This window comes from Malaclemys terrapin, chromosome 12 (genome assembly GCF_027887155.1).
Source record: "Malaclemys terrapin pileata isolate rMalTer1 chromosome 12, rMalTer1.hap1, whole genome shotgun sequence".
Taxonomy (NCBI): Eukaryota; Metazoa; Chordata; order Testudines; family Emydidae; genus Malaclemys; species Malaclemys terrapin.
The window spans coordinates 26,892,253-26,906,695 of record NC_071516.1 but is presented as its reverse complement, the minus strand read 5'-3'; the positions used below and the strand labels follow the sequence as shown (position 1 = coordinate 26,906,695).

Below are 14,443 nucleotides of genomic sequence, written 5' to 3'. Positions count from 1 at the left end.
CAGCCCAATCCCCTTTCCCAGCCCTGAGCACCCTCCTGCACCCCAAACACATCATCCCTGGCCCCACCACAGAGCCCACACTCCCCCAAACTACCTGCCCCAGACCTGGAGCCCATTCCTATACTCCAAACCCCTTGGCTCCAGTGCTCCCCCCCTCCTGCACCCTGAACCCCTCATTTTTGGCCCCACCCCAGAGCCCGCACTCCCAGCTGGAGTCCTCACCCCCTCCTGCACCCCAACCCCTTGCGCCAGCCCAGCGAAAGTGAGTGAGGATGGGGGAAAGTGAGCAACGGAGAGAGGGGGGCTGGAGTGGGTGGGGGTAGGGCCTTAGAGAAGGGGCGGGACAGGGGCTGGGCCTCAGGGAAGAGGGGGTAGGAGTCGGGGGTTCGGTTTTGTGCTCTTAGAAAGTTGGCAAACCTAGGCTGGTTCTATAATAGTGAAGGGAGCAGGCACTGTAATTATGTGGGGAAAGGTGCAGGGCAAGAGGCAGGAGCGCCGCCAGCTTTTCTCCCGCCCTAGGCAGTGGAAGGTCCCGCCCTGAAATGCCGCCCCCTCACAGAGGCGGCGGCGGAAGGTCCCGCCGCCGAAATACCGCTGTGGTCGCCACCCACCAAATTGTAGCACCCTAGGCGACTGCCTAGGTCGCCTAATGGGTTGCGCCGGCCCTGGGAAGAGGTGGTTGCAGGCAGGTCCCTGAAAACAAAGTGCCAGGTGCCTGGCTGCAGCAAAATGATGGATTCTACAGCAAAAATGGTGAATTCTGTGGTATCTTTGGAAAACTGCCAAATTCAGTGGCTGCAAAATGGAGTCTGCAGGGCTCGTTGCTGTGAGATGACTAGGGCGGGTCACACCTCTTAGAACCATTGTTTTGGGCTCTTTGCAGACTCAGGCTGGCATCAATGTACAATTTTTGAGATAATCTTTGCAAACATAAGGGCTGGAACCTTTTTTTTTGTAAGACAAGCTGCGATTCTGTAGCTCAACACTGCATGAAGGGGCAAATGCTGCAGCAAATTTCATGATTACAGAATACATGAAGCTCTGGTCTTAGTATTTTGCATTTGACTATACTGAATGTCTCAACTGCCATGTTGTTGCCTTGCCTAGTTTTTCTATGCCCATCAGCTGGTCCTCGTGCACCATAATTCTGACCACACTTAATCTAAATGATTTTAAAAAATTAAATGTTGAGTCAGTTGTGCAACTAAGTGAATGTTGTAAACAAATGTCTTCTATGTACCCAGTCCTGCCTAGGTAACTTACCGAATGTGTTGCCTATTATCTTTGATTCCCACCAGGGGCGGCTCTAGCTTTTTTGCTGCCCCAAGCACGGCCGGCAGGCTGCCTTCGGTGGCATGCCTGTGAGAGGTCCGCTGGTCCTGCAGCTTCGGCGTACCCGCCGCCGAATCCGCAGCACTGCCGGACCTCCCACAGGCGCACTGCCGAAGGCTGCCTGACTGCCACCCTCACAGGGACTGGCAGGGCACCCCCCGTGGCTTGCCGCCCCAGGCACGCATTTGGAGCGCTGGTGCCGCTGCTGATTCCCACCTAGGATGTGATGGATGCTCATTTATAATTTGTTAGAAAACCTGGTTGCTAATTATTGTAGAGTATTCCAGTCCTCAAAACTCGGTCTCCATCCTCTTTAATGAGTCTCTGTAGCTTCAACCGTGCATCAGGCAGTGGCTTCGAAGATACTGTTACATTACATCTTGCCGCTAGCACTGCTCTTAATATACAGCAGAGATTACATAATGCATGTAAATGGTCATAATTTATTTTAATTGAATTTTCACTCCATAAAACAATGTTGAACAGACTGGAGTCTCAGTGTTTCAACTGAATGTGGAGACAAGATAGAAGAAAACAATTTAGCACAAGCCTCATGCATATGCTTTATCGTTCAGAACCAGAGAAATGTTTCCGGATGGAGATTATGGCCTGTTCATTTGGTTTTCACACATTGTTGGCAATGTTACTGCTGTGCATAGTGAAGAATTTCTTTAATGCAGTATTCAGTAACTTGGTTTAGTATGGTCCTTTAGGATAATTACCCTTTATGATGGTCTTGGGTCTTGCATCTGTTTTAAAAAAAAATACCCAGTAGCTCTGCTGCAGAACTAAGGGTCCAGTCTGACAAGGTGATACACACTTCCATAGGGTCCCACCCTGCAAAGTGTTGAATGCTGCTCAACTCCCATTAAAGTCAATGAGAGTTGAGGGGGCTCAGTTCCTTGCAGGATCTCAAAGACGTTTGTTACTGTGCAGGGAGGAGCATTTCTCAAATTGTAATCAGCAGAGATCTGGCTGGTCACATGGTGGAGCCCTGCTTGCAGTGACTAGACCAGATCGTGCAACCTTTGCTCTTTCAAGTCCTATTGACTTCAAGGAGATTAATCATGTGAGTAAGGGTCGCTGGACTGACCCCATCGCTTGGCTTGATGAATCAAACCCTACTTTCCAAAAGCCATTTCTTATTGGTTCTGGTGTGTTTGTCCCATGCTGATTCCGATCGGTAGCATATGCTGATCAGTAGTGTAGGTTGGAAATAGTTTCCTTGGCACAGATCCTCAAAGAGATTTTGGTGCCTAACTCCCACTGATTTCAATGCGAGTTAGGTGCCTAAATCTCTTTGAAGATCTAGGCCTCTGTGTTCAAAGGTAGGAAAGAACGTTCAGTGCAGGTAAAGAACATCACAGGTTATGGGAGTGACACTTCATTTCCTGGCTTTGATGATGATAGTTCTTTCACAAGGGCTGTTTCCTGTGAAAAGTTAGCAGCGGCTGCAAAAGGAGGAAGATAAATATGAAAATAGGTATTGTAGCCCCAGTGCTTCACTCTGGCTGAGAAGTGGTTGATGCAGCTTGGGTGGGGGCGCAAAGGTGGGATTTACCTTTGTACTCCCCTGCACCTATAGTTGGTCTGTGCTAGGCTAGTCCCTGGGCATTAATTGCTGCTCTAATTTGTACCAGCTACAAGAGCCACAAGTGGCCATTATGGCAGCCTGAGATTGCTGAGGTGCATGGAAGACCTACACCAGGCCTACACTAGCAAAGCACTCTTAGCATGGACACAGCTTGTATCAGCAAAACTGTACTTTTGCCAGTATCGCTGCGGGCTTCTGCAGCCCCAACTATGTTGGCTAGGGATCACACCACCTCACACCCCTGTCCGGCGTAGCTTTGCTGATAGACGTTTCTATTGTAGACCCGGCCTTACTCTCTCCTCCTCTCGTCTGCTTTAAGGAAGTGGCGTACAAGGCCCAAAGGCCTCATCTACACTCAAGTTTTAACAGCATAGCTAGATCAGTGAGGGATGTGATTTTTTTTTAAACTGGAATAGCTCTACCAGTAAAAGCCCCAGTCTAGATGCAGTTATACCAGTATATCTGCTTATAATGGTGTAGAAAAATACAGCAGTTCCTTGCACCAGCATAAATAATACCAGTATAAGCAATTTACAGACAAAACTGCATTCAAACTAGAAGGTTTGCCCATATATAAACAAAGGCTACATTGGTTCTAGATCACCCAAGGATCCTCCTATACTAGCTAGTAGGAATAGCTGGACCCCTCCCTCCTGTACTTTTGTTTGTTTGTTTGTTTTTAAATCTAATCTCAGTCCCACTGAAGTTGTTGAGATTTGCCGGTGGCTTCAATAGGAGCAGAACAGAGCCCTGGATCACTGGAAGGCGGAAGGCTATTGGAATTTAGAGATGCAGAAATCACTAGAAATGTTATACTGTTGTATTAGCAGGAGAACCTCATTTATCTGAACCTCTCTTATGCAAAAGCACCCGCTATAGGAAGCTGGATTGTCGTCTCCTGGCATGCCTGAATAAATATCAGGTCTGCTGATTTATTTGGATGGAGTTATATAGAATTACTGGCCCAATGCCACAGCCAGATCTGCATAGGTGGACTTTGGGGCATTGAAAGAGACTGATTACATAGATTTGACTACAGGATCAGGGACCAAAATAAATAAGCAAGAAAGCTAACTCCCTCCTAATAAAAAGAAGAAAACTCTACACAAAAAGGCCTGTGTCTGCAGGGCATAAAGTTATTTAGTTTGCTTGATCAAATTCATTATGACTAGTTTGCTTTTCTGTATTAAGGTTAAAGGAACCTCCAACTTGAAATCGTATAACGGGGCGGGGAGGGTCTTTACTTGTATTTTTAACATCACCTTAAATTTAGTCAAACTGAATTCAAAGAGTCAAGTTTACTTTTCATTACTTAAGATGTGTTTTTTTTCATTGGACAATGAACATCAGTTATGTCAATTTCTTCCGTTTATAATCAATTTCAGTTAATCCAATATAAACACTAGCAGAGATAATTTAAAACAGCTGTTCCTTTGGGATTTTTTTCTATTAATGGTAACATTTCTACTATTTTAGGTTTTGCCAGCTTTGAGAAGGGTCCGTTTTAAAAAAGATTGGGATGTTTAACGGAATTGCTTTAGTGAAAATATTGTTATTCTTTAATACTATACACCAGCGTTTCTCAAACTGGGGTCGCCGCTTGTGAAGGGAAAGCCCCTGGCGGGCCGGGCCGGTTTGTTTACCTGCCCCGTCCGCAGGTCCGGCCGATCGCAGCTCCCACTGGCCGCGGTTCACTGCTCCAGGCTAATGGGAGCTGCTGGAAGCGGCGCGGGCCCGGCTCGCCAGGGGCTTTCCCTACACAAGTGGCGCCCCCAGTTTGAGAAACGCTGTTATACACACACAAACGCAGAGTTCTTGATTAAGATTGTTTGTAAATAATGATACATTAAAGTGGCATAACATTGCCTTTGCTGCAGCATATGCTTACAAGGAAAATTAAATTTTTCAGGAAGTAGCATATTTTCCTTTTTAGTCACATTATGCTCTTTATAATGTTCAAAACAGAAGTAGCTGTAAACTTACCAGGCAAAATAAAAGCATAACAAATTGATTTGTTCATAAATTGTAGAGACGCGAGGCAGGTGAGATAATATCTACTCCTGAGGGAATTCTGCACCAAAAGAAATTAAAAATTCTGCATAAAAAAAAACCCCTCTGCACATGATATTTTAAAATTCTGCATATTTTATTTGTCAATATTTTATTCGATCACCCTGCAGGCCGTCTCCTCCCCCAGACAGGGACTCGCTGGTGAGGCTGCACCAGACCCTGACACAGCGCAAGGGCCAGGCCTCCCTGAGAAACACCCTGGGCCCCTGCCCTTCTGTGCCAGGCACACTAAGATAGAGAGCATGAGGGACATAGTCTTGCATGCATGCCAGCCCTGGTGCCTGATCTAGCTGTGGGCAGGCAGGCTTAGCGTGGCAGGATCCAAGTGAGGAGGGGCTTAGTGTGGGGGCATCCAGGAGTGTGGTGAGAGGGTTCTGTGTGGGACAATCTGGGTATGGGGGTGGATCTGGATGCACAGGGGCTTACTGTAGGGTTCTTAGTGCAGGGGGAATGAGACTCTGCAGAGTGAAGGTGGTTGGGGCTCAGCAGAGGGAGCAGGCAGGGTATGGAAGGCTGAGCGGGAAGGAGGTCTGGGTGTTAGGGGAGTGGAGCTTGGTAGGGTGGGGATCTGAGTGTAGCCAGTTGGGACTCAGGGGGTGGGGGTCCAGGTGCAGGGGACTTGTCAGGATGTTCCAAGTGTAGGGGGTGTGGGGCTAATTGGGGTGGGGATTTGAGTGCAGGGTGATGGTCTGGGTGCAGGAGTGGTGGTCCGAATGCAGGGGGGAAGGGCTCAGTGGAGGGGGGGAGTTGGGTGCAGGGTGTGTGGCTTGCTGGGGAGTCTGGGTATGGGGGGGGTCTAGATGTATGGGAGTTGGGCAGACAGAAGAGCAGTTTCCCATACATTGACCCCTCCCCCTGCAGCTGGGGAGCGATGGGGGCAGGAAGCTGGGGAGATATGCAGCCAGGGGAAGTTTCTGGGGGTGGGTCTGACCCAGCCCTGGCCGCTCCTTGCTGGGGAAGAAGTAGTCCATCCTCCCCAGCCCAGCTGGCTGGGACTAGCAGCTGAACCCCATGCAGGGTAGGAGCCGCCAGCTGGGGCATCCCTAGATCCACCCCTGCAGTGATTTACCTCTCCACCAGCTGCTCTGGGCACCCAAAACCACCTGCCAGTGCTGCTGCGGAGGAGCACATGACAGCTCTTGTGGCTTTCTTTTGCTTCCCTGTCAGAAGTCATTTTTCTGCCAGGAAGCAAAGAAATCTGCAGGGGACATGAATTCTGTGCACATGCAGTGATGCAGAATTCCCCCAGGAATAAATATCTTTTATATACTGAACCAATAAAAGATATTACCTCATCTCTCTAATATCCTGCAACCAACACTGCTATAACACTGCAAACATAAATTATAGAGACAGCTATGAAGAGTACAAATATCTGACCAGATCCACAACCCTAGTTCATGTCTGGTTTTATCAAGCTCAGGGGTTCTCAAACTTGCTCAGTCTGGACTGCATTGCAATAGATTGTCTCATGGACACTTCATCACCCCTATCCTTCAGAATCACATACATTCCTGTGCTGACTACAGCAATTACTTAAGTGAAAAAGCAATCTTCTTCTTCTTCTCATGAATTTCTTTGGCAAAGTTGGACAGCTGGCTGCCAGCCTGATGCCAACCCCCCTCCTTTTTCAACTGGTGTTGGTACTAGCTACGATGAAGTTAAGTGTGTGTATGTGTGGGAAGTAATACCATTATGAATGTATTTGGGCTTGAATTTTCAAAGGCGAGGCAGGGAGTCAGGTACCCAATTCTCATTGGCACCTTGCTCCTTGGCGATCTCCAGCACCAATGTACTTTAGCTATCCCTACAGAAGAAGCAACGTCAGCTTTCCATAGACTGCAGCTTGGGAACCATTGATCTTCCTGGTCTGTCTTAATAAATAATACAGTGTGGATGATTGGTAAATTGTTCATGTAGCCTCTTTACTATCATATTATTGCCTGGAAATGACCTTACTGCCAACTTCAAAGTAGCTATCTATAGTATTTATAGAAGTGCCAGTCACTGTAGTATCTAGGCACTGATTAATAACAATACTTCTCTCGTGCTTTCCATCTGGTGAGCTGAAAGCACCCTGTAGCTATTAGTGAATTAAAGCCACACCATTAGAAAATGTACCTACTATTGTTACAAGAAGCCTCAAGGTAACTAGAACCGAAAGAGATTAGAGACAGAATTATTACACACACACCCGTCTCCATAGTTTATATATTCTGTGCATTTGACACACTTGATATGTAATCAATATTTCTCTCTCGTTGAGGGTCAGTTGCACTTTCTGTAAGCCAGGAGGCCAGTCCTTGCTTACAGACAGCCCCCCCCAACCTGAAGCAAATACTCACTAACAACTACACACCACACAACAAAAACATTAACCCAGGAACCAGTCCCTGCAACAAATCCCATTACCAACTCTGCATATCTATTCAAGGGACACCATCATAGGACCTAACCACATCAGCCACACCATCAAGGGCTCATTCACCTGCACATCTACCAATGTGATATGTGCCATCATGTGCCAGCAATGCCCCTCTGCCATGTACATTGGCCAAAGACAGACAGCAAAAGAATAAATGGACACAAATCAGACATCAAGAATTGTAACATTCAAAAACCAGTAGGAGAGCACTTCAGTCTCCCTGGATACACAATAACAGACTTAAACGTGGCAATTCTTCAACAAAAAAACTTCAAAAACAGACTCCAATGAGAAACTGCAGAACTGGAATTAATTTGCAAACTGGACACCATCAAATTAGGCCTGAATAATGACTGGGAGTGGCTGGGTCACTACAAAAAGTAATTTTCCCTCTGCTGATACTCACACCTTCTTGTCAACTGTTTGAAACAGGCCACCTTGATTGCATTGGCCTCGTTAGCACTACAAAAGTAATTTTCCCTCCCTTGGTATTTACCCCCTCTCATCAATTGTTGAGAATAGGCCACGTCCACCTTAATTTAATTGGCTCGTTAGCACTGACCCCCCCCCCACTTGGTAAGACAACTCCCATCTTTTCATGTGCTATAATATATATTCTGCTTACTGTATTTTTCAGTCCATGCATCTGATGAAGTGGGTTCTAACCCACAAAAGCTTATGCCCAAATAAATGTGTTAGTCTCTAAGTTGCCACAAGGACTCCTCATTGTTTTTGCTGATACAGACTCACATGGCTACCACTCAGAAATGGGATGGTAGAACTTTTTAAAACTGGGAAATAAACTTTCCCTTTGTCTATGGCTCTTGGGGCTGAAGAGATGGGGTAGCAGGAATGCTGTGTAAAGTTTGAACCAGATATGAAAATCATCAGATCATATTTAGAATTACTTTTAACAACCCAAAGGTGTAAGTAGATCAGAATGTTTAGCTAGATGCGATCAGGTTTATTTCTGTTTATTTTTTAACGCTTGTGGATCTCTTCTATGCTAACCCCAGATGCTTTTGTTTGCTTGTAACCTTTTAGCTGAACCCCCAAGAAAGCTATTTTGGATGCTTGATTTTTGGAATTGCTCTTTTAAAATCTAGCAAAAGCCTAAATTCCAGATGTATTTTCTTTCTTTTTGTTTTTAATAAAATTTTCCTTTCTTAAGAACAGAATGGGATTTTTGGTGTCCTAAGAGGTTTGTGCATGTGGTTTGATTAGCTGGTAGCGACAGCTAAATTACCTTTTTCTTTCTCAGCTCTTCCCCGGAGGAGGGAGGGGGGTGAAAGGCCTTGAGGGTATCCTACAGGGAGGAATTCCCAAGTGCTCCTTCCTGAGTCAAGGGTTTTTTTTGCGTTTGGATGGTGGCAGCGTTTACCAAGCCAAGGTCAGAGAGAAGCTGCAACCTTGGGAGTTTAATACAAGCCTGGAGGGGCAAGTATTAATTTTTAAAATCCTTACTGGCCTCCACTTCCTGCACACGGAGTAACAGAGTGGGGATTCAGCCGTGACGGGGGGCGGGGTGGAATATAGACAGGGGATGTAGAGGCCTGGGGAGGTATGGAGGAGGGAGGTAGAGGTCTGGGGGGGGGGATATGGAAGGGGGAAGTAGAGCCTGTGGTCCAGCAGGGGGGAAGCCTTGTGGGGGGAGTAAGGGTCAGTGGTACAGCAGGGGAGGCTATAGGACCCGTCTAGGGTGAAAAATCAGGAAGGGGGTGTGTGGGGGGGTAATAGGAGTCTATATAAGGAAAAGACCCCAAAAGTGGGACTGTCCCTATAAAACCAGGACATCTGGTCACCCTAGACCCGTCGAGGGAGGCACTGGAGCGAACCAGGGCGATGGGGGAGACATGGAGGGGGTGTAGGGGATGAGTAGGGGCGGGGCTACTGCAGGGGAGGGGTGTCGGCCAAACGCGCTGGGCGCCTCCCCTTTAAGGGCTGGGTGGTGACGTCACCGCCGCTCGCTCGGGGCAGGCAGTTGCTCCGGGAGCCTGGGTGCCAGGCGGCTGCACCAGGAGCCCCCTTCTCCGAGCGCCCGCTGCCCCTCGCGCCCCGCCCGGGGCTGTCGGGCTCCCGCCCCGAGCGGCTCTCGCTGCAGCGGAGCCCGACCGGCCGCGATGCCGTCGGATCGGCCCTTCAAGCAGCGGCGGAGCTTCGGTGAGTGCGGCTGGGGCCGGGCCGGGCGTGGGGGGCTGCCCGGGTAGGGACCGAGCCCCGGGGCAGGCACCGCCCGGGGCCGCTCGGTCTGACCCGCAGGTGGGAGCCCGGGGTCAGCCCGCAGCAGGAGCAGGGGGTGATGAGGGGACATAGCCCCAGCTCGCCCGGGGGGTGACCCGCGCCAGGGGCGCTGGAACAGGGGGGGGCTGAGAGCCACTGAACCAAACTGTGCCCCCTGTATAGGCTGGAAACCGCTTCAGCACCTGTGCCCCGCGCTGCACAAGAAGCGACCCCCGCCGCTGCTCGTCTGGCCTGGGGCGCGATTCCTTCCTGCACCCCCTCATGGGGCGATCAGCCGGACCCAGAGCAGGGGCGCAAGAACCAGCCAGCCAAGCTCTCTGGGGTGGCTCTCCCTGTGCGCAGGGATGGAGGCGAGACCCTGTGCGGATCTGCATGGGGTAGAATCGCTCTACGGTGCAGCCATGGTGTCGCTGAGTTTTCCACTTCGAAACCTGTACAGAGCTGGTTCTCCAGGGGCAGCCAGTCAGTCACCTGTCCTAAGGGACCACTCTGTTGTCTCACCAGCGTCCCAGGCAGCTCCGCTCCACCTTTATTGTTATTAGAAGGCCACCTCCGATAAGCAGCCATTTATCTATATTTTTGTCTTGGCCAGTTCCTCCAGTGGTGGCTTAAGACGGGTTTTATTGTGTGTGTCCGTCAAGAGCGCTGTGCGGGTGACTGCCAATGCGTCCAGGGGTTCAGCTCTTGGGGTGCTAGTGGCTTGGCTGCGGCATGGCTGTAGCAAGGTGTGCCTCTTTGTTTTGTTTTCAGATTGAAGTTCAGTTGTGCAGAGAAGGGGATGAGATGGGAGGAAGGAAGCCAGAGGTAATTAGCAGCTGCAGCCCTGCCCTAGTGGTGATGTAATCCCTGCAACAACAAAAAAAATTGTTGATTTGCTCAAGTCACTGCAATGGTGGGGAATAGAGTGCAGGCTCCAAGTGCCAAGCTCATGGAGCAAGGAACCTAGAAGGAGCCAATATTTAATGGGTGGCCTCCAGAACATCTTTTCGGGGGAGGGAGTAATGATGCTATAAGCATTTGCTTTTCCTTTGGTGATAATCTTCCTGTGCCTGTTGGATCAGGGAGAGAAAATGTGGTCCCCTTTACAGTTTGTCATTATTTAAAGACTCGATGCTTTCCTTGATGTGCACTTAGAAATCTGTATGCAGTGTAGTAAATAATGGGGGTTTTAAACCATTGTATTTTTTAGCTATTCCAGTTGTTGCTTCTTTCAGAGCTCACAAAAATACCCACAAATCTGCAGCAGTTAGCTCTCTTAAGTCACTCTTGATGGATAATACTGTTCCTACGTCCTTAATATGGTACACGAGTATTGTTACATGTGCAATAACTTGTTGTTTTTCTCTGCTACCTCCATTCAGAAAGAGAGGTTTTATTAACCAAAGATGACAAGACCCAAGCCTGTCTGTTTATGATGTCTTCCGAAAGCTTCCTTTCTAATCCCAGAAGGCAATGAGTTAAAGTCTAAAACAAGCTTTCCAAATCATAGTCTGTCCTATTCAAAGAGGAAGGCGATTGCTGCCTTGGGGTCTGTTGTTTCACTGACGTGGTTGGCGAAATGCGTGAGAAGCAGTAATACATTCCTATGTTCCCTTGCGCACCATGTAATAAGGATAGGAAACAAATCTGTGATTTAAATGAGCATGCTGTAAATGTATTGACAGTAATGGAAGGCATGCTTGGATTTAACTTCATGCAATTTAGTTTTGTATTGTTAGAAATAAGTGATAGTCCTAGTCTTTTATTTCCATTCTTTTGAGGGAAATACTGATAAGGTGGGCTTACATTTCATCCTGTTTTCTCTACTAGGGGATAAAAAAGGTGGCTGATCAGTAATTTTTTTTTTACCTTAAATATTCTGCTTCGGGGAGGAGAGGGTTAATAATTGCTGTATGTAGTTTTCATAAACCTCCATTTATGACCTTGTATTTCCCAATTCTGAGGGATAAATGGAACCTAGGAATTTTGATGATGGGCACTTTAAAATGCAAGTAATAAATACAATGAGACTATATGAAATGCAGGCCAGGGTGAATGTACCAGGCCCCAACCAGCATAGTGAGGCTTGAGAACAGTCTGGCCTGGAAAACTTTAGTTTCAAGATGGGCCTGAGTTGTAATTTTCAGCTCCAGCTCTTACTTAGCTCATGGGAGTTGTTCTGGCTTGGGTCCCATCACTAATATATAAACAAGCCTTGGACGACCAGACTTACAAAAATGTTGTGCAGAAATGCATTTTGGCACAATTATGACCGTTGTGTGCAGAACAGGTATCTGCAAAAACAAATGACAACTGTGTGGTTGCACTTGCACACACGCACGTACCTTATGTGTGAATATGGTGGGGGTAATTGCATGTGCAAATTAATCACACCCACATTCTTGTATACATTTTTTTAAATGTGTGCCACTCTAAATATCTGTTCCAAAAGGGTAAAGGTGGTTCTCCCTTTATGCAGTATCTACATATATATTTTATTTGAACTTAGCTCTTTGTATTTGTCCTTTTGAAAAATCTTATCATGCAAGTCCCAAATTGGGGGCTGGGGCGTGGTTTACCATGAGCAAGAGTCCTGTCTTGAAGTGTGTTCTAGTGGGTAAGGCACCAGATTGGGACCTGAGACTTGTTTTCTGTATTCAGCTGTACCACCAACTTGTTGTGTGACTTTTTCTTTGGTGCCTCAGTTTCCCAGTTGGCAAAATAGGACTAATGCTGCTTACTCCTCTTTATAAGGTGTTTTGAAATTTATCAACCACTTTTCATCAATACATTTAGCCTTTATTACCGGGGTGCCTTTTCCAATCTTTCAACCCTAGTGAGATGAAGAAAGCCTTCCCTTTCCTTTTAAAGATCCTGTTGGTACTGTTCTTCCTGAAAATATTTTTGAAGTTCAGAATGTATATTGCTCACACCATACAGCCTTTTTTTGTAACAAAGCACAGAAGGCGCTGTGATGACGCAGATATTTAATAATAATAAGAAAATTTAAATATAGCGATAGGCAGACTGAAGGAAGGCTGGATCAGTGCAGAAAGCAAGAGAACAATAAAACTACTATAAACATGTAATGTTTGACCGGAATGTTATTTATAGGTATCAGTGGAAGCTGATGAAACTGTCTGAAACTTCTTTTTCTTAAGTTTTTTTCCGTAGGCAGTAATTCGTCATGCTGCAGGTTCATGGAAGTTTCCCATGCCGGAGTGCAATATTAACTGTTTGTTTTTATATTTTTATTATGATAAAAGAGGCCTCCCTTAGGAATCTTGTGCTAGGCACTAAGCAAACATGCATGAGGAGACAGCCCCTACCTCATAGTTTACACAATAAATTCTCTCCCCCTTCCCACTCAAACTGCTGATCTGACTCTCAAATCACCAGTCTCTTGGGAACTATAATTTTTTAAAAATAGCTTATCACAGAAGCCTGTGTTCTTGGACATATGCCTGCTCTTTGTATAATGCAGCGAATCAAAGGTGACTCTAAACAAACGGGAATAGCATGCATGATGTGTGCTTGGTTGGGCTGTTGCTGTATTTTATACTCTTTCTTTAATTGCATATCAAAAGCTGATAAAGTCCTTCAGAAAAACAAGTTGGTTCCTTTAGCAAATGCCTGCTTGTGATGTGTCGGGGGCAGCTGCTTATGCTTCAGAAACCATGGACAGACCTGCTAACTAGTTTGCTCAGCCTTTATTAAGGCTCCCCAAAAAGGCTCCTTGGGTTTGAAAGAAAACAGGATTAAAATAGCCTAGGAGGGATAGGGGTGGGGTAGGGAGGTTGGATCAGGCAGCTGCAAGTGCTGCTTGTTTCTGTGTACTTTCCATTTGCCCTTTTGCTCCCTCAGCTGACTGGCTGGCTGAGCACTTTGGGGGAGGAGGATCAGGTGGCCCACGCATCTGCATTGGTTCAGGGCTGGAAGTGTCAGTTGGAGAAAGTAAATACAGCATGTTTTCTTCTTGGAATCCTTGCACAACTGGAGCAGGAAGCGATTGTTTACAGTGTGGGGGAGAGGATGCTATGGAAAACATCTCCACCCAAGCTATATTCCCAGCATGTGTCTCTTCAGAAGACTCAAAGTTACAGAAGTGTACCAGTCTCAAAAAATGAGGAGCACGGTTATGAAAATAGCTGATTACTACACACACACACGCTGTCCTTCTAATCTAGTGCTTTGCATGTGATTTGCTTTTTGTGACATTTCGCCCTTGCTTGTTGACATTGGTTGTATGATCCTGGATGCGATCTTGTGGAGTATTCCACCACCCCTTGGGTCATATTCCCATCATTTATTTCCCTCCTTTTTAGTGTTCTTAAGACCTAAGGTTTAATTTTTCCACAATTTCCTCTGTGTTCCTAACAGCTTGCCAGACTGTTTTCAACTATAACCCTGCGAGTGATTCTGCATTTCTGGACTGATGGATTCTGATGGGGAATCCTGAGTGATTGGACAGAGGTTCCCAAAGCCATTTTGGGGTAACCCGGAGAGACTTTTGGACATTAACAGACATTACATCTCTGCTATCAACTGTATTTACAAACACTGACTCACCTGTTATATACTTTACCTGCTTTAACCTCTCATATTTCTTTTTCTTAGCTAATAAATCTTTAGTTTACTAGAGAAATTGGCTGTCAGAATTGTCTTTGGTGTGTGATCTGGAGCATCTGTTGACCTGGGGTGAGTGACCGAACCTTTGAGTTGGAAGAAGGTGAGATGATTTTTAGTTTTAGTAACCTTTTATAAGGAAGTCCAGTTTGTCTGAATGGCAAGATCTGCTGGAA

At 46.7% G+C, this 14,443-nt stretch overlaps 1 protein-coding gene across 1 annotated transcript in view; it reads left to right on the top strand.

The window, feature by feature from the left end:
- Positions 1 to 9,387: 9,387 nt before the first annotated feature.
- MAP1LC3A (microtubule associated protein 1 light chain 3 alpha) overlaps positions 9,388 to 14,443 on the top strand; it is a 41,246-nt gene continuing 36,190 nt past the window's right edge. The window contains exon 1 of the mRNA XM_054045847.1: positions 9,388 to 9,581. Coding sequence (XP_053901822.1) covers positions 9,542 to 9,581 — 40 coding nt within the window. The 5' untranslated portion in view covers positions 9,388 to 9,541. The remainder of the gene's footprint in view (positions 9,582 to 14,443) is intronic.